At 44.7% G+C, this 25,601-nt stretch overlaps 2 protein-coding genes across 6 annotated transcripts in view; one reads left to right on the top strand and one right to left on the bottom strand.

Annotated features, from left to right (window-relative positions):
* The window catches only part of pdzd7a (PDZ domain containing 7a), a 36,239-nt gene extending 16,548 nt beyond the window's left edge, over positions 1-19,691 (top strand). The window contains exons 13-15 of the mRNA XM_054750123.2: positions 10,817-11,488; positions 12,226-12,326; positions 17,861-19,691. Coding sequence (XP_054606098.2) covers positions 10,817-11,488; positions 12,226-12,326; positions 17,861-18,028 — 941 coding nt within the window. The 3' untranslated portion in view covers positions 18,029-19,691. The remainder of the gene's footprint in view (positions 1-10,816; positions 11,489-12,225; positions 12,327-17,860) is intronic.
* Positions 19,692-19,827: 136 nt separating this feature from the next.
* The window catches only part of lzts2a (leucine zipper, putative tumor suppressor 2a), an 80,469-nt gene continuing 74,695 nt past the window's right edge, over positions 19,828-25,601 (bottom strand). For all 5 annotated transcript variants that reach the window (XM_054750122.2, XM_054750121.2, XM_015944401.3 and 2 more), the window contains 2 exons: positions 24,522-24,626; positions 19,828-24,442 (listed from right to left, as the gene is read on the bottom strand). In XM_054750122.2, the coding sequence (XP_054606097.2) occupies positions 24,260-24,442; positions 24,522-24,626 (288 nt within the window). In that variant the 3' untranslated portion in view covers positions 19,828-24,259. The remainder of the gene's footprint in view (positions 24,443-24,521; positions 24,627-25,601) is intronic.

Raw genomic sequence — 25,601 nt, 5'->3', positions numbered from 1 at the left:
CTTACAGCAGTTCACAGAGATAGAGAATGGAATCAGCTAAAACGACACAATTATAACCTTAAGAAAAGCTATTTCATACATATTGAAATGAATTTACTGTGATGCACTATTCTACAAATTATGGCAGTTCCTGTAAAGAGATTGGGAAGGGTTAGTAAAACCATAAAATACACAGGAAATATCAGTATAATTTATGGAAACATCAGATGATTTTAATTTAAACTTCAAGTTGCAGACGAGTCTTTCTGTGAATGATGCAGCCCTAACTTGGGCAGAGCTGAGGCAAACAAAGCGTTCTTCATCAAAGGGCTCGTCCGTGGACTGAGCCCAGATTGGAGAATAGGTTTGAAAGTCAGAGTCCTCTTCCGTTGGTCAGGATGGTTTCAGTCTTACATTGATGAGTACCTTGAAGTCCAGGTCCGGAGTGCAATAATGGAGTTCGGGATGTGAGCAACTTTTCAACAGGAAGACGTCAGGGTTCTTCCGTTGTGTGTCGAGGCGGTTGTCCAATTAACAGGGAGCTGATCTTGTCCCCGAAAAGTCCTTCAGGTCCTTGATCGTGAAACCAGTATGGAGATGTGGGTGCAGGTGATTGAAGCAGTCATCCTTTTCCAGCGTCTCTTCTTCGCTGTGTCCTGTCGTAGTTGCGTCCAGGGGGTCGTCAGCCGAGGTGGATGCAGGTTACGTTGTCATGAAGGTGTGCGGTCAGGGAAGAACCCCAATCCGTCGTTTCAGTTCCAGTTCTAGTACCCCCTCAAATGCTGCTGTCCCAGTTGTTCCATCAGGTGCTGAGAGGTGGCCCAAGTGCAGGCCATGAAAGTGCACCAACATCAGCAATGTGGTGAACCCAGCAAGCTTGAAGCAGATCTTTATCTTATCTTTATCTTGATCTTATCTTAATCGGGGTTGAGACATGAACACCTATTGTTGCCAACACGCCTGTGAAGCCGGACTTCGTTGCCGCCCTAGTAGCGGTTGACGTTGATAAGCGTGCAGTGGGATAGATGAATCCAAGATGGCCTCTCAGCTATCTTCCCAGAAGTGGGAGTGGTGAGGAGTACTTTGAATGTACCTCTGGCTGCCCCAATTGTCCTGCTTCAGCACTAGGGATGGGTACCTCTGACATTTGAATCGATTCGGTACTAATTCCCAGTACCTAGGAATCGATACCGGTACTTAACGGTACCAATTTTCGATGACTGTTTAATATTTTAATTCACTTTTATAATTAAATATATATTTTTCTCATTATGTAAACATATTTGATAAATAGCACGATAAACAACATACAGCTGTTTGTATTTTAACATCGTCCTTGTAGTTTTATAAACTGATAATTAAACTGAAGCAAACATCTTTACTGTGAACTAAATTTACTGTGTATCTTAATTCCTTTTGCTGTCTTTTTTCATTAGATTTTTCCCACTGGGAAGTTAGAATTTCCTAGGAGAAAGCGAATGCACCATTAGCTAATAACAATGGTGGCAATGGAAGCTAACATATCAAGCTAACGTTATCTTAAACAGTTTATTTAACTGATGGAGCAGATTTAAACGATGATGCCTCACACTTAGATCGTTGTCACTGGTTTCATCTTCACCTGTCGCATTTAGTAAAGTGAAGCCAAACTTTAGAGTGCGTTCATGTTCTTCTAGTCGGAAATAAACAGAAGCGAACATATCAAGCTAACGTTATCTTAAACATTTTATTTACCTACCGGAGCAGATTAAGATGAGGATGTCTCACTTAGATCGTTGTCGCTGGTTTCATCATCACCCAGTTACCCATCACATTAAGTGAAGTGGACCCAAGCTTTAGCGTGCATTCTTTCTTCCATGCTGCTCTGTTTACAACTGGCTCGCAGCGACCGACGACATAACGCTCTTGCGCATGCGCAGCTGTCTTGGCAAGTTCTCGTTATGAAGGACGGGTACCGAAACGAGGCACCGTTTGAAATGACGTGAATCGGTGCTCAGTCGGTACTATGGAATTCGGTCGGTACCTTAAAAAGTACCGAATTCGGTACCCATCCCTATTCAGCACCTTCATCGGAGCCCAATTTCCTGGTTCCACGACCTGTGGCAAAAAAGCCCAAGAAAATTCTGGGAGATCACTGTTGATTTTGAATTGTTTTCAGCTAAAATCCTTATCATCCAATATTTAAAGTAATTCCATCCAGGCAGTGTAATGTGAGGAAATCATTATCAGCCTTCCCTCCTCTTGAGGCACGAGGAAACTCATGGCTCACCGGAAACAAAACATAAACAAAAAAGGGTCCCATACCAGCAAGCGTTGCGCCAACCCGATGTTAAAATTGGACCTCACATAACATGGGAAAAACACCCTTCCCAAGGAACTTGCAATTACTAGTTCACATCAGCAGGGGGCAGAGTCGTGCAGCACAGTGTGCATAAAAACAACAAAACAAACCAAAAAAAAAAAAAACTAAACAGCTAACAAAAAAGCCATAATCCGTGTAAAGAAAATTGAAAATAAACACAAAAAGTGATTTACATCACATAGGAGAAACAGGAGAAATTGTAGTAAAAGAACTGTAGCAACAATTTTATACTAATGAAATAAAAAAGAATCAACCCATCTTGGAAAAAGGGTGAGCTTGTCAGCATCCCCAAGCTCATATGAAAAAATAATATCATAGACTATGTGTTTGCTCTCATTATGTCACGTTGAGGGGAAGGTTAGGACCCAAAATGCAGATTACCCAGATGATAAGAGGCAGGAGATGATGTAAAGTAAATATGCTTTATTTTGCAGGACAAACAAAAATAAATCCAAAGGCAGTGAGCCAAAAGTCCAAAAATCCAAAAACCCTGGTAACAAGAACAAAAGCTCACTTAGAGCACCAAAACCTGGAGACATAAGCTCACATAGAGCACGAAACAACGCTGACAAACAGACAATGGACCGACACAAAACAGAGACAAGACAGGGCTTAAATACACAGGGAGGAGTAATTAGGGAAACAGGCAGCAGGTGTGTGGAGTGAGGGCTGGAGGGAAGACGTGAGTATAATTATCTAAATGGGGGAAATAGAACCAGGGGAGGGCAAATAAACCTAAAACTCTAAAACACAAAACTAAACCTAAAGACTGAGGGCAGGACTCAACACACACACACACACACACACACACACACACACACACACACACACACACACACACACACACACACACACTGAGCTGGGGATGACTGAATGATCTGAAGAGGGAAACCTAGAGGGCTGGAGTTCTAGGGGCAAATGGGGAAACCCAGGAGACACATGAGGAAGACGCAGACATGACTCATGAGGGCGCTCGAAAACACAAAAGGAGCACCTAGAGACGAATGGAGGACACAAGGAGACACAAGAGGGGAGACGCAGACACAGACCATGACACATTATGCCAGAAACTTTCACCTATAGTGACTTTTTAATTTAATCTCTTTGCTTCTAACACTGGAATGAACCACGAAACCAGTCCTAGTTATAAAAATAATATTTCAACTTCACATAGGTACAGTAAGGTAAGGATGCTTCAGAGTACATATTTTATCAATATGTTTATCAATAACCCATTTCCTGTAGTCAAAGAGAAAAGGAGACAATGAGACAACAAGTCAACCAGTTATAATTGTGGCATATGCACGAGGCAAAATGCCCCGAACATCTGGTCACAGAGTTTATTTATACCAAAAGATAAGAAAGGAATGAAAGTGAGATCATATGTGTGTGTGAGAGAGAGAGTGTGTGTGTGTGTGTGGGAAGTCAAGAATGTGTGTGTGTGTGAGTGGCTTGTGTGGGTGTGTCTGAATAAGTGAGCATGCAAAGAGAAATAGGGCAATACATATTACATTCAGTTGATTGAATCGATGATCAAGAATTAATAAACATAAAATTTCCATAACAGTGTTGGTAAGATTTAAGTCAATAATTTCACTCTTTGACTGGCAGGCTAACCAGCTGGTAGGGTCAAATTTAGCATTGGATGTGGAAAATATGATTTAGAAATTATGTGACAGGATAAGAGCAGAGGAAATCTGCCTGGGGGAAGCTCGGGGCTCACATTTCCATTATGGATTTTATACTCAGACTTAATTTGAGTCCAACCTACAGGTGAAACTGGAAAAAGTAGATTATGGTGCAAAATTTCATTTATTACAGTAACTCAGCTTAAAGTAACTCTAATCAGTTTCATGCTCCTTTACCCTATTGGTTGAAAATGGAATTACATCTGGGTCAGTAGTAACTCAGGAGGTAGAGCAGGTTGTCCAGTAATTCAGTTCAATTCAATTCAATTCAATTCAATTCAATTCAATTCAATTCACTTCAATTCAATTCATTTCAATACTTTATTAATCCCAGAGGGAAATTAGAAGGTTTCAGGTTTGATCCTGGCTCCCGACAGAGAATCCTGCTGTTGTGTCCTTGGGCAAGACACTTAACCCTCCCTGCCTGCTGGTGGTGGTCAGAGGGACTGGTGGCTCCTGTGCTCAGCAGCCTCACCTCTGTCAGTGGGCCCCAGGGCAGCTGTCGCTACATTGTATCTCATCACCATCAGCGTGTGAATGTGTGTGTGAATGGATGAATGATACACTGTAATGTAAAGTGCTTTGGAGTCCTCAGACTCTGAAAGGCGCTACAAAAGCACAAGTTATTTATAATTTAACCCAGCTGTAGCTAGTGCTAACAACGCGCTAACACTAACATACCAAAATAAACCACAAACTAAAAAGATCCACACTGTTGGACAAAAAAAATTATTACGTGCAAGTCCAATAGCAACAAAGCCAGGCCACCATCAGTCTGTGATTTTGTAGCTTCCTTTAGCTCCCATAAAGTAGTGTGGGCCGCGCCAGTGTTCACTCCGGTTTTAGCTCTTTGCCTTACCTCCAAAGACATTACTTTCTTACTTTCACTTTCAGGCCCTGCCATGATGCCAGCAAAAAAGCAGACTTCTTCTTTTTCTTCTTCTTGTGCTTTTTAATGACGATCAAACTGAAAAAAAGCTAACTAATTGTCACGATGGTCGACTGGGTACGGGAGTTGAACTCGGTAAGGATGTTTGACGTCTGGATTATTCGGTAGAGAACTCTGATCAGGGGTTTCAATGAAACGATGACTGAGTGAAGAGCCGGTGCGGCGTCTTCCATATATAGGCTTGGGTGTGACTGGGAGAATGCCGGGAGTTCCCCCGAGGAGCTTGCTGGGAAATGTGGTCCAAGATGGAGGCCGGTTAGCTGGGAGAGGCCGGTTTGGGGGCTTGGGTTCTGACAGGACCCCCCGGTCCAGGGATGGCTCCAGAAGTCCCAGGGCGACCTCGGCGGTCCCAGAAGTCAGAGACAAGGGCAGGGTCCAAGATGGAGCGGGCCGGCTCCCAGGAGCGTTCCTCAGGGCCGTAGTCCGCCCAATCGACCAGATACTGCCAGCCCCGTCCCCTGCGGCGAGCGTCCAGGATGCGACGGACGGTGTAGATGGGCTCACCGTCGAGGAAGCGGGCAGGCGGAGGCGCCGGAGGCGGAAGGAGGGAGGATTCCACGTAGGGCTTGAGCCGGGAGATATGGAAGGTGGGATGGATGCGGAGACTCGCAGGCAGCCGCAGCCGGTACGTGACCGGGTTGATGACCCTTTGCACGGGGTAAGGCCCAAGGAACCGGGGAGCGAGCTTCCTGGACCCGGCACGGACACGGAGGTCTGCCGTGGACACCCAGACCTTATCCCCTGGAGCATATGAGGGACCAGGACGGTGTCGGCGGAGGTGTTGGTGAGAGTAACGGGCGTTAACTCGGGTTATGGAGGCCCGCACCTTTATCCAGGCGTTCCTGCAGCGCCTCACCAGGGATTCAGCGGCCGGCACCGCAACTTCGGGTTCCTGGTGGGCAAAGACCGGGGGCTGGTAGCCATAGCAGACTTCGAACGGGGACATCAGAGTGGCTGAGGAGGTGTGGAGATTGTGGGATAACTCAGCCCAGAGGAGGTACTTAGGCCACTGCGAGGGTTGGGCCGAGACAAAGCAGCGGAGGTACCGACCCAGTTGTTGGTTTGCCCGCTCCGTCTGGCCGTTGGTCTGCGGGTGATAGCCCGAAGATAGGCTGACTGATGCTCCCAACAGATGACAAAAAGCCCTCCAGAACCGGGCCGTGAACTGGGGACCACGATCCGAGACCACGTCGACAGGAAATCCATGGAGACGCACCACATTCTCCAGGAACAACTCAGCTGTGCGTCGGGCCGAGGGGAGGCCCGGAAGGGCGATGAAGTGAACAGCCTTAGAAAACCGGTCAGTGACCGTCATGATGGTATTAAGGTCGTTGACTGGTGGGAGCCCTGTGACGAAGTCCAACCCCACATGGGACCAGGGGCGGCTGGGTACCGGAAGAGGTCTGAGGGTACCAACCGAGGCCTGGTTGGATGTCTTGGAGCGGGCGCAGACGTCACAGGCACTCGTATAGTCCTTTACATCTCTCTCCATACGTGGCCACCAGAGAGCTCGTTTGAGGAACCTAAGAGTCCGTGAGAAGCCCGCGTGGCCAGACAGGCGTGATGAGTGGGCCCAGGACAATGCCTCGCTGCGACAGGCCGTGGGGACGTAGAGCCGACCCGCGGGGGTCTCTGGAGGTGCTGGATCGTCTCGGAGGGCATTTTGGATAGCCTCCTCCAGTGGCCACCTCAGGTGGGCCAAGAAACGGTGCTCGGGGAGGATAGGTGCCGGCTCGGACGTGGGCGTTGGATGTGTGAACTGGCGGGAAAGGGCGTCCGCCTTCTGGTTCTTTGTCCCTGGGCGGTAGGCGAGATGGAATTCATAGGGCTCAAAGAAGAGGGCCCAGCGGGCCTGGCGAGGATTGAGCTGCTTGGCTGATCTGATGTGGGTCAGGTTCTGGTGGTCCGTCCAGATGGTGAACGGCTGAGTGGTGCCCAGTAGCCACTGCCTCCATTCCTCCAATGCCCACTTTATGGCCAGCAGCTCGCGATCCCCTACGCCGTACTTCTGCTGGGTGGTGGAAAACTTCCTGGAGAAGTAGGCGCAGGGATGAAGCCTGTCGTCGGGCCCGGCTTGGGACAAGATGGCACCGGCGCCAACATCCGAGGCGTCGACCTCGACCACAAAGGGGACTGCATGATCCGGATGGCGGAGGATAGGAGCAGACGTGAAACGGGCGACTAGGTGTTGGAAGGCCCGAACGGCGTCAGGAGTCAGCCGGAACGGTTGGCTCGGAGGGCTTGGTCGGGTGAGAGAAGTGAGAGGTGCCACAATGGTGCTAAAGTCCTTAATAAAACGGCGGTAAAAGTTGCAGAAACCCAGAAAACTCTGCAGTTGTTTCAGGCTCGTCGGGAGGGGCCAGTCTCTCACCGCCTGGACTTTCTGAGGGTCCATGGTTAGTCCTTTATCTGAAATCATGTAGCCCAGGAATGATACGGACCGCTGGTGGAAGGAGCACTTCTCGGGCTTACAGAACAGGTTATTGTCCAGGAGCCAGGTTAGAACAGCGCGAACATGGTGGAGGTGTTCGGCCTCGGACTTGGAGTAGATCAGGATGTCATCCAGGTAGGCAAACACCCACCGTCCCAACATGTCGCGGAGGACATCGTTTATGAGGCGTTGAAAAACGGCGGGGCTATTGCACAGCCCGAAGGGCATTACCTGGTACTCCCAGTGACCGGTGGGTGTGATGAAAGCGGTCTTCCACTCATCTCCAGCTTTAATACGGACCAGATTGTAGGCGCTCCGGAGGTCCAGCTTGGTGAAGATCCGCGCCTGGGAGATGGTGTCCAGGGCAGATGTGAGGAGCGGCAGAGGATGACGGTCTTTGACTGTGATTTTGTTCAGACCTCGGTAATCGATACAGGGGCGGAGATCACCCTCCTTTTTCCTGACAAAGAAGAAGCCTGCGGCACCCGGGGAGGAGGAAGGTCGAATGAAACCCTGCTGGAGGGCCTGGTCAATATATTCCTCCATGGCTCTGGACTCGGCGGGAGAGAGAGAAAAAAGGCACCCCCGGGGTGGACTGGTTCCTGGTTGCAGCTTGATTTCCATGTCGTACGGGCGGTGAGGCGGCAGTGTGGTGGCGCGCCGCTTGTCGAACACCGCAGCCAGGTCCCAGTAGGGCAGTGGCAGATTGGGCGGTGTTTGGCCAGTGTCACCGTCCGGGCGGTCTGGCATGGATGTAGGAGGAGAGAGGTGGGCCTGGCACTGGGTCCCCCATTCCAAAATGCGGCCCTGGGACCAGGAAATCCGGGGGTCGTGGAGACGGAGCCAGGGAAATCCCAGGATTAGAGGAGAGGAGGGAGCACATATGATCAGGAACTGGAGGGTCTCTCGGTGGCCTTGGACAATCATCTGGAGTGGCTGGGTTCGGTTTTGGATCGGATAGGGTTGGAGGGGCCTACCGTCCACCGAGGTCACAGGCACAACTCTCTCCAAGGGGGTCATGGGGATCCGTAGGCGCTTAGCCAGATCCATGTCCATAAAATTGTCAGCGGCCCCCGAGTCCAACAGCGCCTGCATCTGAAGTGAGGTCTCACCATGAAGGAGGGTAACATGAAGAAGGAGTCGATTTGAAGAGGCGGGGGCTGAAGGTGACCCAGGCTGAGCGACCCCGATACTCAGTGGGTTCCTTCGTTTCCCAAACGTAATGGACAGTTCAGGCGTCTGTGGTGGGAGGAGCCACAATAGGCACAGAGACCCTTGCGCCACCGTCGCTGTCTCTCCTCTGGAGGAAGGTGGCCTGATTGCATGGGCTCATCAGTAGAAGCGGGTCCGGGAGCAGGCGTGGGGGAACGAGGAAGAGGGCCAGGTGCCCTGGATGGGCGAGTGAAGGGCTTGGGCCGAACCAGAACCCGCTGATCCATGCGCAGCGCCAAATCAACCACTTCATCCAGGGTCTGGGGCAGTTCCTTTCCCGCCATCTCATCACGGATGTAGGTCGCCAGTCCCTCCAAGAAGACGGCTCGGAGGGCAGAGTCATCCCACCGCAGCTTGGCGGAGATGGTGCGGAACTCCGACGCATAAGCGCACACCGTGCGCTCCCGCTGGCGGAGCTTTAGGAGTTGTGTCTCTGCTCCCACTTTGCTGCTGGGTGGAACAAAAGTCTTTCTGAGGGCGGACACAAAAGCAGCATAGTCATTGCAAGCCGGTGATTTGGAATTATAAAGCGCAGCGGCCCACTCAGCCGCGCGTCCGGAGAGCAGGGAGGTGAGATGCGCCACCCGAGAGCGCGCAGTGGGGAAGCGCCCTGGCTGGCACTCAAACTGCATGTCGAGGGTGGCGAGTAGACCGTCTGGGCTCCCCGTCTCTCCGTTCCACCTCTCTGGGAGACTAAAGTGCAGCCCCTCTGTTGGTGGAGCGAGGGCTTGCTGCTGGAGAGCATGGAGGGCTGTGGATAATTGTAGGATGAGATCGGTCTGGGAGTTTTGTTTGGTGTGGAGCCGATCGATCAGGGCGTGGAGCTGAATGAGTTCATTTTCCATTTGCTCCGTCTTTCTTTTCATGCGCTCGAACTCCGCTGGATCTACGGACTCAGTCATCCTGTCACGATGGTCGACTGGGTACGGGAGTTGAACTCGGTAAGGATGTTTGACGTCTGGATTATTCGGTAGAGAACTCTGATCAGGGGTTTCAATGAAACGATGACTGAGTGAAGAGCCGGTGCGGCGTCTTCCATATATAGGCTTGGGTGTGACTGGGAGAATGCCGGGAGTTCCCGCGAGGAGCTTGCTGGGAAATGTGGTCCAAGATGGAGGCCGGTTAGCTGGGAGAGGCCGGTTTGGGGGCTTGGGTTCTGACAATAGCATAACCACCAACAGCCATAAAGCAGGTTGTAGAGTGGTGTCATATATGTCAAGTTTCTAACTCAGCACTGAGATCAATGTTAAAGCTCTAGCTTAAAGTAAAAAAAACAAAGCAACTATTTAGTGTTACTTTAAAAGGTGAAGCTAATTTCAAGCTTTTATTTGTTACAATAGTGATTATTATAGCTTACCGCTTATTAAAATTCAAAATTTCAAACAATTAGAAAATTATGAAAATGTTCAATATTCTAGGCCCAAAGTGTCACACTCTAATCAGCTAATGAATCTGAAACACCTGCAAAGGGTTTCTGAGCCTTTAGATGGTCTCTCAGTCTAAGTTCAATTACTGAAATAAATGTACATTTACAACGTATTCTAGTTTTTCCAGTTTCACCTGTACATTTTTCTAGAAGTGTACTACTGTCACCCTGTGCTGCCCCCTACCGGTGACAGTAAACGTGATGAGAGAAAATGATAATGTGCGTCAGAAATGTCAAAAAATGCAAACTATGCCTCTGTTTTGTTAAATGTATGCGTTATTACTTTTACCATGCATATTTACGTATAGTTTTTGCATAGGGTTGTAATAAATGGACGAATTTATGTGGTCTGGTGTAAATAAAATTCATCATCCATTTGATTTAAACATGGTTTTCTAGATTTCATTAAAAAAATCAAGGAAATGTATGATAATATAGCTTTTATTACTGTAATTTTCTGTTTTCTTCAAAAATTGCAAGGAGGTACTACTTTGGAAAAACCAGGTTTTTTTCTGCTCAGTGAGAATTTCATAACAGATTATTTTTTTCTTTATAATCTGGATCATGTAAAGTTGGAGGCGATGTCTGAGAACATGCTTAGAGGATGAAGTAATCATATTCATGCATATAATCCACCCAATAAGGGGAGGGTTGCAGAGAAAAGACCAAATATAGGCCACTGGAAAATGTGCAAGTTTTTCTGAAAAATGCAATTTTTACAACCACAGATGATTTAATTTAAACCTCTTTGATGGGGCTGTTTGTCTAGATTACAGGGGCGGATTCCACCTCCAGCCGGTCAACGGCACCCAGCGAGAGCGTCAGCTGATAGAGGAGTTTGAGAGGCTTCGCCTGGCCAGCCATCAGTCGGGCCATGTGCCACCTTCCCGTGCCTTCACCCCTCTGCTGGATGTACCTGTGGACAGTTATTCCTCTTCCATTACACATTCCCGCTCCACGAGTCCCTCACCCTCTCGCAGTTCCCCCCTCACAGAGTCACCTTACAACATTCAACAAGGGCGCCAGCCTCACCGCTACCAAAACAGGAGAGAGAGTGGGGCGCTACGCCATGATGAGGTCTCTTTGCTGTCCGTATCTGACCGTGGAGAGGCCGTCCATGAGCGAGGGAGGTCACCTGTGAGGAATGGTCAAGGGAGGGCAAGGAGGGAGGGGAGTCCTGACAGCGTGTACGGCAGACAGAGCAGACACGAGGGCTACACAGAGGTCAGTGTGACGGTTCCCTTGCAGAGGAGAGGAAGAACCCCTCTGGCAGATGTGTTTGATCCCCAAAGACAGAGGAGCACCTCCGCAGGCAGAGGAATCAGTCAGCAGGTGAACGAACCCCCTCAAAATGGTCAGCGGGTTAAAAGAAGAGAAACTCTACTACATGAGGAATATGAAGTCACTACTTTATCCATCACCAAGGCCAAGAACTCCCTGGGTAACTACATTCAACAATATTGATCTAAATAACTTCAGAATGGCAAAATCCGTTAGCTCTAAATCTAAAATGAATGTGTTTCTTAATCATAACCTGCTGGGGGAAAGATCCTTGGCTTCAAAATGTCACTGAAATACAAACACACTTGTGGGAAATGTGAAATAGAAGCAAATCTGTCTCAAATTTGAGCAAAAACCTAAAATAAAACAATAAAGTATGCCAAATTCACTTCATTATTTCCATTAAACGCTCATAAAAATCCTAATTTAACCAAACTGAGGTCATCTTTCTCCGTCAGCTGCAGCTAAAATGTCAAATTGACATTTTAGAGAGGAATGAAGGAGGTCATAAAACTTTTAACTGTAAAATTCGAAGGAAAACAAGGTGAGATTACTTATATACAAATACACTAAATGTCTGAGTTTAGAAGCAAATGAATGAGCTACCCATGACTCTGAATTTGCACATAAGCAAATTGTTATAGCTGAGAGTAATTTTTGCAATTTTGCATTGCAAAGGATACATATGGAGTGAAAAAAGGGTCAAGCACACACCCCTGTGGATTTCCGCATCTTCACAAGCAAAATAAAATGTCTGAAATATGACTTAAACCAGTCTGGGACTGTAACTCACAATGTCCTCCTTCCATCTGCCCCCAGGGAGCTGTCACCTTATTTGCCCAAATACTATATTTAAGGCCAGTTCCTCCCTTTGTTAACATCTGTTTTTCTTAACAGGTATTAGTATCTCTGGTGGTATAGAGTCTAAGATCCAGCCTGTGATTAAGATAGAGAAGATCTTCCCAGGAGGAGCGGCCTCTCTAAATGAGGCTCTGAAGGTGAGCAGGCAAAACTTGTTTTCTTTAACAACCAAATGTGTTGTTTACTGGCAAAAGTCTCCAAACCAAAACAAACACATTTTAAATCTGTCATTCAGTCATCAAGGCTCAGGTAGATTTTAAGTACCTGTCAGATCTCTGGCCTGTGTTTATGAGCTGCCGGTGGCTATAAGAGGTACTCAAGCTGTGCACTGATGGGTGAAGAGAAGATGAGCGGAGAGACATATCAGGTAGCTCATCGCCTTTATTATTGATGAGGTACATGCATGGTGGTCTGCTAATGTATCGGTAATATATGGCCTAGACAGATGCTTAACAGATACTTATGGCTTGTTTCTTTATAAACACAACACATCCTGGTATTCACTCAAAGGTAGGGTAAGTAATTTAAAAGTATTAAAGTAACTTAACCCTCTGGAGGCAGGCGTTGCAGATTTGCAACGTTGAAACCTACCTGGGGCCTCATTCATCAAGCTTGCTTACGCACAAAACGGGGTCGGAAAACTGCGTAAGCAACTTTCCACTCAAACTTTGGGATTTATGAAAGAAAACTTAGCGGAAAAATGTGTGCAACTTTAAGCTGACTAAGGACCTGGGTTACGCACATTTTGGACACGGAGAGCAGCTGCAGTGCTGCTGCTGAGAAGGGTAAAATTATGAAATCCTGCAGCATTATCACTTGTACTGCTTCATTTTCACACAGAACAAGACCCCCACACGCACACACACACGCACGCACACTCACATACATACGTGCGCACGTGCACACACAGCCTGAAGCCAGAATACGGACAGCAGAAATCAGCAGGGGAACACATTGAGACAGAATGTCATGCTTCTGTGACAGTGTGAGCGTCCTGTCACTGTGACCCGATTGATCATGCGCCCTGGCTGCTCAAATAAGGGAGATCCCCATTTAGCTGACTTGTTAGCGCACGTGGCTTTCACCCGGGAGTCTGGGGATTGAATCCTGATCGGATCTTTTTTTTAATATCCGCCACAGATCTCTCTGAAGAACTCAGCATTGACGGCTTCAGCAACGCTGTGCCACTCCGTGGATTTTCTCTTATTTGTTTTGCAAAAGTACTTTCTTTCATTTCTCCACCTCACCCACAAGTACCTCAATTTCTTCTTCTGTGAAATTGCACTTCCTTGATCTGCCTTGATCTACAGCCGCCATCGTCATTGGCGGTGCGCTGCATCAGCCAGCTTATGTATATGTATGAGATCCACAAGGCACTTTGCATTGACTATTGATGGCAGTAAGTGGGCGTGGTGAGGGTGGGATGTGACTAAAATGCAGCTGAGAAACATTCTCGTTAGTCGGAGATTGCGTGCAGCTGTGCGTACTCCATGTTTGATAGAACAAAAAACCTACTTGGCATAAGTACATATTTTTGCTGGGCTTAAGTACGGTTTTAGTAAGGATTCTACGCAATGTTTGATAAATGAGACCCCTGGTTACTCTACATACGTATTTCATGAACATTTAACTCAAAAGTACCCCTGAAGGACTTAGTTGTTTGTCCTTTTATCAAAACTTATTTTAAGCCTGAGAGGGTTAAACGATTAAACTTGACTATCTGACCCTGTATTAGATGGGTAATCTTTTATAACTTATATTTCCCATTAGTCCCACGAGAGCAGAGGACGACTACGTCAGCTTAGCACACCAACCTAGCTTGAATGCTAACTCGACCAGCACTGAATTAATGTCAGTCTGAAAACTTTAAGCTAAAAGTAGAAGAGGAGGAAGGGGAACAAAAGGGGATGTATCTTTTGCATTTTGGAGCTAAGAAATGAGCGTAGCGTTCAACCTTACGCTACATCAGACTACAGGGAGCCTCAGTCACGCCCATCTACTTCTGGACCATGAGTCCCCGGAAGAGCGAAAAAATTAATGCAAGTCAGCGGAGCTATAAAAGCTATTTTCTAATCCTGCTTGTTATGTGTGGATTTCACAAATTATGTCTGTGAGTTTTGAAGACACATTCTGAGGCCAAGAAATAAAGTTATTTTAGCTTTTGTGTGAAAATATCTCCAGGACTACAAATGTGCATCGCCAAATTGACATCATTTAAAGGTGGAATATGGAACATTTTAATAAAAACCTATATTAAAAATAAATAAATGCTCCGTGGGTCGTTTAAAGGTGTGCAGAATGAATGTACAGTTTTTCCTTTAAAAGCTAAATAAAATAACAAAAAATCAACGGGCACGACGCTGGGTTTGTGTTTACATCTATCAGGCACTAGAGGGCACCGCTCAGCAAAGTAAGGTAGGGAGTGTGTAAAATGGTGGACTTGATAAGTCAAGCAGCTGATTCTGTGCCCAGAAGATGTTCTAACGGTAAATACTGTTGTAAAATAAACTTAGTAGTAGAAATTAGTCCTTAAACCTAATTTATACTTCTCCATCTGCATCGGGACGGATGCACGCAACGCCATTATCCCTCCTTTCGAGGGCTCTCCAGCAGGCTCCCAAGGACGGACAGAGTCCAGCTCTCTTTTCTAAACATCCATCCAACAAGATGGAGGACACAAGCTTGTGATTAATCAGGACTGTCGTTGACAGCGCCGCCACTGCGGCTTCAAAAGCACAAAGAGAGCCGAAGATATATAGCGACAAACACGAAGAAAACCTTACGGAAAAACTCTAAAAATATGAACATTTTATTCACCCGTGACTTGAGGAGTGAAAAGATACGCAGCAAGCGCTTTATTGGTGGACGGAAATGATGGGAAATGTGGGTTTAGAGGTGGTGAGCGCATGAAGAGGTGAAGGAGAATGAGGGACAAATTTGTCCATGTTAAAGCAACTCTTGAATACAAAAAACACAATATAAACACAATAGTAAATGCTCTAACTTGGACCGGATATATGAGAGGATACCACAGAACAGCGCCACCCCTCTGTTGTCCTGCCAGGGAATTGCTTTGCAACTCTCCCCAGGAGTGCTCTGAGAGCACGCTGTCTCTGTCAATGCATGCGTGTCCCTCCCTCGTGGCGCTGACGGAGATGTATAAATTAGGCTTAATCCTGGACGCCAGAGCGTCCGTGTTCCATATTTAACCTTTAACCAGGCACAGAGAAAAGCAGAGGAAAAATTGATGAAAGTTTAGCGAACATTGAATCATTCTATCAGGAGAAAAGAATCATCATAAGTCCACCATGTGGTAAGTAGCAGCTACGCTAGGGGTGAGGACATTCTGTGTTGACATCATATCTGACACACCGTCGTCTGATTTGCAGTCATGGTAATTATGAATTTTTCCAAGTTGATAAATCTCAAAGTATGTGACAGGCATGGTCAAAACACACATAATTTCTTTTCATTTAGATTGAAGTACAGCGCATGTGTGATTCAGGGCGTAAGGCAAAGCAGATTAGATCTTCCGGGGCCTCATGAGTCAACTGGAAAGGGAGCAGGCTTAGACTCCCTATTGTTTTAGCCTGGTGTAGCGTTAGCAACGTTTGCAAGGGCTGGATCCTCGCTGGTTTTAGATGTTTTCCTGCTTGATCACATGCAGATTAGATTAAAACTAGTTGTTACCAGCTCCTGCAGACGAGGTAATTCAGCAGTTACTATCAGGTGTGTCTGAACAGAAACATTCGAAAACATTACCTGTTAGCGCTAGGTGTGTGCATGTGTGTGATGTGCAGTGTGAGCTGGATTTCAGCTCCTTCCAGAAGAGGAGGGGGATCAGGGGCAGGAGATATAGCCGTTCAAATTTCAAAATCTTCTCCTCGTCTTCTTGATGGCATAATGCTACAGACCACAGCTTTAAGACCAGTGCAAATTTTTCAGAAAACACCGGAACTTGCAGGCAATTTGAAATAAAACATACATTTCAGTATATAATCTTATAGCAGCACATTGTCATGCTCCAGCATACTCTTGTTATCTGTTGTTTGAGCTTCACACCTCAAAATTAGACATGTCAGCTTCCTCACATCAGTCTCATGGTTCAGTATCAGCTGCTGCTCTGTGGAAGGAAGTGACACTCAGGCAGCGCAGTGTCAACATCCCGTCTCCTCAAGCTCTCATCATGAGGATTTTGTGTGTTTTACAGGTGCAAAACAACACACAGTGGGTCAAAACTAACTTTAAGTTGCTGTTGTGCTGCTATTGTTTATTTTCATGTCTGTACATCAGCCGCTTTAGCTAGGGGGCACATGAGCCATGTGGAAGTGCAGGTTTAGTGGTCCTGCTTTGTTTGTTTTTTTAGAAATTAAGTGCACTTTCATCCTCTGCAGTGTAAGTATTTTGATATTTGTGTGTTTATTTGTCTGCATTTTCAGTATCAATAAAGATTTGGACTGAGCTTAACTGTTTTTTCTTCATTCAGAGAATTTAAGATCTTAAATTTGATCCAAGTGGCCTGATGGGTTTTAAAATGATTAAATGTGTCTTCTTTAAACCCGCAAATACCCTGGTTAGGTGAATTTTTGAAGGAAACAGAAGCTGAGCATTATATTAGTGGCTAAATATTTCCTTCAAGACAACATGGATGATGTGGTGAATCTCATGCTTTTAGTTACAACCAAAGGCAAGAAAAACGTTTTTAAAAAATGAACTTTTTAACTAAATCTCTTTGGGTTAAATATATCTAAATCTGTTTGATGCTGCTCAGAATGGAGTTTATTGTTAGAGTGATCACAGGACAGCGGCTCAAAGACTTCATAAATAAACCAGATGTATGCTTTCGTTCTTTTTTAAACACAGAAACAGTTTTGTTTACCTGTTTGTAGCTACAGTTTCGCCGCCGGCTGCCGGCTGCCGGCTTCTTCAGGCTGACGCTGATGGTGGCGCGTCACTTCCTTCTCCGGTTATCTTTAACGGAGTTAACGGGAGTTCTTTATCCACGTCCTCTGCTGCCCGCAGATAAACGGAGAAGGAAGTGACGCGCCACCATCAGCGTCAGCCTGAAGAAGCCGGCAGCCGTCGGTGAAACTGTAGCTACAAACAGGTAAACAAAACTGTTTCTGTGTTTAAAAAAGAACGAAAGCATGGATTTAGAAAGACACAGCAAGAACACACCTAAGATAAACCAGATGTGTTGTACAGACAAGCTGGTCAAAATGAGGGAAAATGATGCAACATCTGATAACTGGAAAGCAAAAATAAAGGACAAAAGGCCTGATTACTGGAGATAAAACAATGGCCACTAGCCTTGTGTACTAACCTTCAGTGAAAATGAGCACACGAAGCAGGTGCATCCTTGGTTAAAATGCTGATGACATCAGAGGAAGTTCCTCTTCTCGGGGCTCACAACGGTCTGCTCGCATCCTGCAGGAAACAAATGGTCTCTGAACACATTTGCACATGCAGGTGTCTCATTGTGTGTCCTTTTTGGTTTCTGACCCCGCGTCGAAGGGGAAACTGTATGTTTGCACTAGCGACAAGCATCAGTGTGTGTGTGTGTGTGTGAGGGAAAGCCCCCTCATCTTATTCGGCTATGTAGTCCCTGCAGTTTTATGAAAGTGGGGGTTATTAAGACATAAATGATCAGCATGTGTCTCTGCATTTACAGGCTGGGTGCGAGCTGTTGTCGGTGGATGGTGAGAGTCTGCAAGGGGTGACTCATCAACATGCCGTGGATGTAATTCGCCGCACCTTCAGCAACAAGGCCAAAGACCCCATGATTTTTGTAGTCAAGGTCCCTAAGTTTTCTAAAAGTCCCACGAGGCCTGCTCAATGATGTTTGTTTTCCCTTAAAGCCAGGCTGAACAGGAACAAAACCTGCAACCTGCACTGCAGAGTTCAACCCAGGAGAGGAGGCACAGAGAGTGGGAATCACCTTAGCCATGATGCACAACAATTTTTTTATAACAACAAAATAAAATTTAACTTTTTATTTTACTCAACCCGTACGTTGCATCCGAGCTAACAGACTAGCAGGCTTTTCAAAAAGGGGCGTTTTATGATGAGATTGAAGCGGTGCTACTGTTCGACACACGACAGCCTTGCTGTGACCTCTGAGCACTGTCTGAGTGGTCAGCACTTTACTGTTTTCAGCCCAGCGGCCAGAAGGAGATTATCCCAGTTTGTGTTATGAGATTTGCAGTTTTACACCCAGATTAAACTCCTGTATGATGTCAAAACTGATCTTTTGGTTTTGGAGGCTGTCTGGGTAGATTATCGCAAATCGCTGCTCAGTATTTGCTTTTCTTTTTTAAAATGTTGTAGCAAAAGTACTTGAACTGTGAAGCAATCTGCCACTTTAGAAGGTTAATTACATCATTCGGTGGACAAAGCTTTACAAGCATATGAGGAGGTTGGAAAAACACATCGATATAGAATCAAGAAATCTGCAGGATTATAGTTGAAAACGTGTCTTGGTAGAAGAGACGAGAGCATGAGAGTGTGCTGTGCGTCGTGCCGTATTAAGAACAGAGAGAAAGTTGCTCACAAACGGTTCTAAAGGAGAGCTTTTAGGTACTTGCATGCTGTTAAAATACAACAATAAACTGTGTATCAATGCTTTAGAGTTCTTAAAACTGCAGTGGTGCTTTTGTTAAGACTTTATTTGTGTGTTGGTTATGACCGGATGCATCAGATTTTCCAGAGAAGGAAATCCCAAAGGTGAAACAGCCTTTTACACAGTTGCTAATTTTAATAAGTTGTAAAATTATGGAAAAATAAATATTTATTGTGCTGTAGTACCTGCATTTTGACACTTTTTTCTGAAACGGTTCCATATCTCACATGAAAAATCTGTTTTTTTGCTTATTTCTCAGATTTGACCTGCATAAATCTCTGATTTTGTGGATTTCTACAACATTTCAAGTCAATATTCAGGAGCAAAATCTTCTTCACTGTTTTTGGTTGTTGTATTTTTTTTGTAATTTTTTATTAATGACGTAGGTATTTTTCTGCAGAATTTGCTAAAATTATGTGTTCTTCTGTGGTTGCAGATAATCCTTTTTCAGATTTCAGCCACCAGCACATTTCACGGATCAGATCTAGTCAATCAAGGAAAACCTCTGTTATTATAGCCCAAACCCCAAAAGCAAGAGGTGGATAACCATGTTTACGGTAGTTTCTGCATAAGTGTTAGTTTGTCTTGTCTTTTTGTCAGATTTTTATGAAACGCCCAGACACTGACCCAATTTCACCCGTAATCAATCCAATTAAAGGTGGCCACCACAGCTAACTGACAACAAACACAAAAATGGGTAAATCTCAGTTAGCTGTACAAATAATAAGAATTTGATGTGATAGAAGCAGGAGACATCCCCAACACGGATGCTGCTTACAGATTGTGCACAATCGCACATACTTGCAGATTTGACAAAAATAGATGTACAGCCATCATTTCTCAGCATAAACCAAGCTGATTGCATGGAGTCACTGACTTATTATGTCAGTGACTTTACAGCAATCCCCGCCCATACTGGGGAAGCATGTAGCGGCAGTGGAGAGGTAAACTCCCCGTTAACAGGAAGAAACCATCATTTTGGTTTCAATTAACATGACAACAAATTACACCAAAAGCCATTTTAAGGTTTGAAAACTTGCTCTTTAATTAAAAACAGTCATTTGTACAAGAAATGTACACATAAAAAATAAACATGGACAACTAAATACTTTATGAATGAATGAAAACACAATATAAGCCAAAAAAATACAAAAACAAAAGCTCAGAAAGCGTGAAGAAAATAAATGTGTTATATTGCTTTGGTCTAGTCACAGTGGCTACGTTGGAGACGGATACTGCCTATATAAAAGACACTCTTGTACTATTTAGTGTTTTACATATTTACATGGAAAGAGGTTATGCAACTTTGACTAGAGCTGAGATGTGATAAATAAAAGAACTCTTAAGCGTCAGTGAAAGCAACACCTGTGCCTGTTAGTGTGCCGATGAATAACAGTCGAGAACGTGCTAAGAAATAACTACACAAATCTACTTCCCACAGATTTACCACAAGCAGGTGTACACAGTGCAGGTTTTAATACTTTCCTGAACCACTATGAGTGTGGTACTGCCATGCAACACAGGGGCCAACTCAGTAACGTAAAGGAATCTGACTTCATTCCTACTTTTATATCAGGTCTCAAAATAAGAAAGATGAGTGCCCTTTGTTGATTAAAAGCTGTGAACTGGTTTTTATATGATGAACCTACATGTTAAAAAACTGAAATGTTGAATTTTCTTAGTCATGCTAGGTCAACTGGTTCCACTAATCCAAGTTGCTTAAACGTAAACAGTGATATACATTTACTTCTGACAAAACAACCTATAACAAAGTTATATTAGTCTTTACATTTAAAGGTGCAGGACATAGGAATGACATCCTGTGGTCAAATTTGGGTACTCCACTATGAGTTTTTTTTTAGCTGACTATTTTCCTCCCAAATTCACCGATAGAATTGTTAGCTCAACGTTAACTCTAGCCATCTTTACTCGACAGAGCAAAAAAGGATGCTGTGGCTTCTTATGGTTACAAGAAATAACTTCTGGGTCGCTCCTGCTGCTCTTTGCTGGCCGGTGCCGGTTTACAAATGCCAGCGCAGTAGTGTTTGTGTTAAAGACTTGGCAACCCTAAGGGTTCACATATGACTGGCTCTGGAATCAGCAAGTATGGGCAGAGGCAGGACAGTTTGTAAACAAGGATCAAGTCCCTCTTTGGCCTTTGTATAAGCAGAAAAACTGACACCCCTCCAGCAGGCTGAGAAGGGAATCTGCTTCAATGTAACCTTTGTTTTCACGATGATTGAGACATTAGACTGTTTTGTGACGACGTCTCTGTAAAATTCTTACTTATTGCACCTCTAAGCAACTAGGTTTATTGGAACCAGCTGACATAAATTGGTTAAAGCCTCAATCTGCAAAACAAGCTAGCATAAAACATCTTTTTCATAACACTTACAACCTTTTAACATAGTATAGCTATAAATATAACTATATAGTGGTGAGCAAAAAACAAACAAACAAAAAAAAAACTAATGAAGTGGCTCTCTTGTATTTGTCTAAAAACTTCCACCAATAACACAGCTCAGACCAAAACCAACAGCTGAACCATCCAGTTGTCTCTCACCGAACTGCAGCACTTCCACATTTACCTGGGTCCTCCACTCCTTACGGACTCACGCGTTTTGCAACAGAACACCATTGGTGTGAGAGGTTCTCTGCTCATTAATGTCAGAGGAGAAACAGCCGGCTGCTACCACTTCAACTTTAGGGCAAACTATAAGAGTTCCAAAAAGAAAAATGCCAGTTGAAGTCGCTGATGGTATCAGGTGGATGCAGCTCAGGGATGATAGCCAATGGGGGGGGAGTGTTCCATGACCGTGTTTATGTTCAAAAGCTAGCTTGTTTTCCAGATTTGCCATTGCAGCTTTAAGTAAATTAAATGAAATTTGAAATTTTTTAGAGTGTAACATTTTACTAAAAGGTCAATAAAATGGAGAAACAGCAGGTTAAAATTAGCGGGGGGAAAACTGATTTCCTGTCAGTTTCATTGCAAGCTGAACCATGTAACACAGAAAATACAATGTAAACAATAACGTGTCATGCATTACAGTATTAGGTGCACTCTTTCAAAACGCTGATGGCTGCATTTCTGATTGATCCGTCAGCTGAAACGTTATGTGGACAATATTAACCCACACTTACACCAGTATTACAACAAAAATATCTTCAGGTGCTACATGTATTTATAAAAAAATATACAAACTCTCCTCCATCGTATAGGTTTCCATTTCTCAATATAGACTCTTTGCAAAATAAAAGTTCTCAGCAGCCCTCTGACTGTTGCAAACCACCCTCACGTGATTACTGCGAGAGGACGGAGCAGAGCAGCCCACAGCGCTGAATGTCTACGTTCACCACAAAAGCCAACCATCATCAACACAGTCGTGGCTGGAGCTACAGCCCTCGGCATACTCTCACCTCACCTGATCCAGCTTTGTTTCTGAAATATCCCACAACTAAGACGTGCATCCATTCCTCTATCACTGCTTACAGCAATTAGTGAAGATTAGCTCCGCAGGGACTAGGGTGACTGGCTTTGTGTTGCTGGTAGCTGCATGAAGGGCACTAATGGGAGTGACAGGAAAAAAAATCACAACAAAAGTAGAGACTTGGAGAAAAGCATGTTTGAAATCTGCATTGTCAAATCCAGACTGTAATACTGTAGGGTAAACATGACCTATTTTTAGCATACCGACACCAACTGCCGGGATGCTGTTATAAAAATAGTAGAGAAAGAAGAATAGAAAGTGAAGGAACAGAAAAAAAGTCAAGAAAAAAGAAGAACGAGCAAACATGGAGATACGTGCCCCGCTGTACTGCATTATACAGCTAAAGAAGTGGCTGAATGAGGGGACAAATTGATGGCTAATTAACATATCTTTTCAGTCCTGGGCCTTTGTCGTTTGACGAATGACAAAACATAAACAGATGACTTTTTTCCAAAGAAAACTGAAGGATAAAAAACAAAATAGGGCAGAAAATTGGTGCAGAATAACGCCACAGTGTGCAGATTCTTGCATCTGTTATTGATGAATACTGTTTGTACTGCATGTCTTTGTCTTTAATAACAATCTGTAAAATTAAAGGGATACTAAGCAACCTTTTCACATTTGACCTTTTACAGCAGAGGTATTCAATTCCGGGTCTGGAGGGCTGGTATCCAGCATGTTTTAGTGGTTTCTCTGCTCCAGCGCACTTCTTTCAGTGGTTGAACCACCTGTGCAGCAGCGCATTAGGCTCTGCAGCTGTGGAGAGGAGTGGAGCTGGAGTCTGCCTACAGGACGTTATTTAGATTATGAACACAGCTGATTTGTTTGATTTAGCGATGAATCACCCCTCTAGAAACTAATGAAAGCTCAAGCGACATCTCAGCAGTTAGATTGCGGTGTTAAAAAGTAGGGGTGCGCCGACTGCAGTTTTTGGCCGATCAACCGATCTTGAGAAAAACCTGACTTGCCGATACCGATTTTGTCTTAATTAAAAGCAGATTACGTAAATGTTTCAATTTCCTTTTGTTGGGAAAACCAATATGAATACTCATGAAACAATACCAGTTTCAACTGGACATGAGGTAATGTTCTTAAATATAAATGAAAATATTTAGCATTGCTGTTTGAACTACAAAATCATATTGGTTCCTTTAGACTTTCATTTTTCAAATTTTGAAAACAAAATTTTGTACTTGTTTTGACACACTTGTCCAAAAAAATTATTCTATAGCAATGATTTGCTTTAACATTAACTAGGGGTGCACCGTTTGCAGCTTTTGGCCGATCACCAATCTTGAAAAAAAAAATAAACTACAGAGATCGGGGCTGATAGATTGGTGCACCACTATTAAAAAGACAAACTCACAACGAGTTTCATTTCTGATTTTACCAGTGAATTAATAACGGACACTAGGGGGCGCTAAAGCAAGCAAAAATTGTATCCCTTTGAAAGTCAGTATAGTCAACAGTCGAGCAACACCATCAGATCGTGATCTTTCTTTGGAGATTTTGGTGCAGTGCTGTGTAGATGCAAGACTACGAACACGCTTGTGCCCCCGGTGTTTGAAGCTGCGAGTGCATAAAGACCAAGTTTCGCTGCATATGGTGGATTTTTTTGCCTAAAGTTCTTATAGATTTTAAATACCCTGATTAGAAAATATTCTGAGATCTAAACTTTTCTCTTATTTTTTTCCTCAAAGAAGAGAAGCAGTCCTTGTGCTGGCTTTAACGTGGTTAAAAAAAACCTCAGTAAAAGATCTCTTAAGGATCTACTGGAACTCACCGGTTAGCAGGAAGTAATGAATATACACCTTTGGAAAATGTCCCCTTTAACAGTGACAGGAAGTGTGAGCATGCTTAGTGCTCCATATGGAAGACAGTGTGGTTTTTGGCCCAGAGTTCAAGATCTTCCTAGACTTCAGTGAGTATTGTCCACATCTTGTGCACGGATCCCTTTATGTGTTTAGATCTCTGTGGCTGTTATCTCCTCAAAGTGGATGTCGTTGCTGCCGCTGCGGACCTCGTAATCCTCCATGTCCCGGTTCTCCAGCTCCAGACTCAGTTCCCTCATCACCCGCTCCAGGTCACGGTTACGCCGGTACATCTGGATGTAATTCTGCTGCAGCTGCTTTTGGTAGTGGATTACCTGGGTGGTGGGAAAATCTAAATCTGAGTAACGATGTAGCAAGTATAACGCTGAACAGAATAATGATCCAAGTTGTTACCTTCTCCTTCTCCTCATGCCAAACCCTCCTCTCATCGCCAAACCGTGACAGCTGCTCCTCACTAGTCCTCCTCTCAAACATGAGCTCAGCTCTCAGCCTCTCCACCTGAAAACAACAGAACAGATTTAAAACCAGCCTGAGTGACCAGATGACACAATCACGGCATGAGAATTTTCTGTTTCCCAAACACTGCTAGGTTCTGTGGATTAGAACTATTTTAAGACAAAAGGAAGTGGAAATCCTCCATCTTCCGTGGATCTTTGGGGGTAGGTCTGTGGCCCCTCACACTCACTATTAAACACTCCAAAAGAGAAACCTTAGATACACAAGCGTGTGTACACAAACACATGGTGCTCACACAAGTATGGACTTGGGCATTTTTGTACATAACTTAAGGCTGTGGTTGGCACTAAATGCACTATAAATTATTACCGTGTGCTTTTTCAGCAAAAAATTGTTACTGTGATATATCCTCATGCGGTTGGTGCAGTGATTCTTTGGTTGTGTTGTATTTTTGTTTGTCCCTCTATTTTGCTTTTTTTGGCAGGTCTACATCCTTTATTGTTGAGAACTGTTTTTTCTCTTCCCCACCTCTTCCTTTCTTCTCCCCTCCTTTCTGTCTTTGTGTGAAAATATTTTAAATGAAGTTTTGGTATCAGGCGAGGCATTATAGCTGAAGCTACACTGCTCCACCTGTGAGAGTTAAACTCTAAGACTTGTCTTCGGCACTCAAACATCAATTCTGATTGCTTTACGACCTGAGAGGGCAAAAAAAAAAGACAAAAGGACATGAAAACAACATTCATCCATCTATTTTCGTCCACTTATCCAGGTCATAGGAGCAGGAACCTAAGGCAATAGGCGCAAACTTTCCTCTCCCCAGCCACTTGGGCCAGCTCTTCCGGGAGAATCCCAAGTCGTTCCCTGGCCAGGTGAGAGACGTAGTCCCTCCAGCGTGTCCTGGGTCTTCCTTTAGATTTCCCCCCGGTTGGACGTGCCCGGAAAACCTCACCAGCAAGGCGTCCAGGAGGCATCCTGACCAGATGACCGAGCCACCTCAAATGGCTTCTCTCGATGTGG

This window comes from Nothobranchius furzeri, chromosome 12 (assembly GCF_043380555.1).
Source record: "Nothobranchius furzeri strain GRZ-AD chromosome 12, NfurGRZ-RIMD1, whole genome shotgun sequence".
NCBI lineage: Eukaryota > Metazoa > Chordata > Actinopteri > Cyprinodontiformes > Nothobranchiidae > Nothobranchius > Nothobranchius furzeri.
Note: the sequence above shows the minus strand (reverse complement) of the source record. Positions and strands in the feature narration are given on the sequence as shown.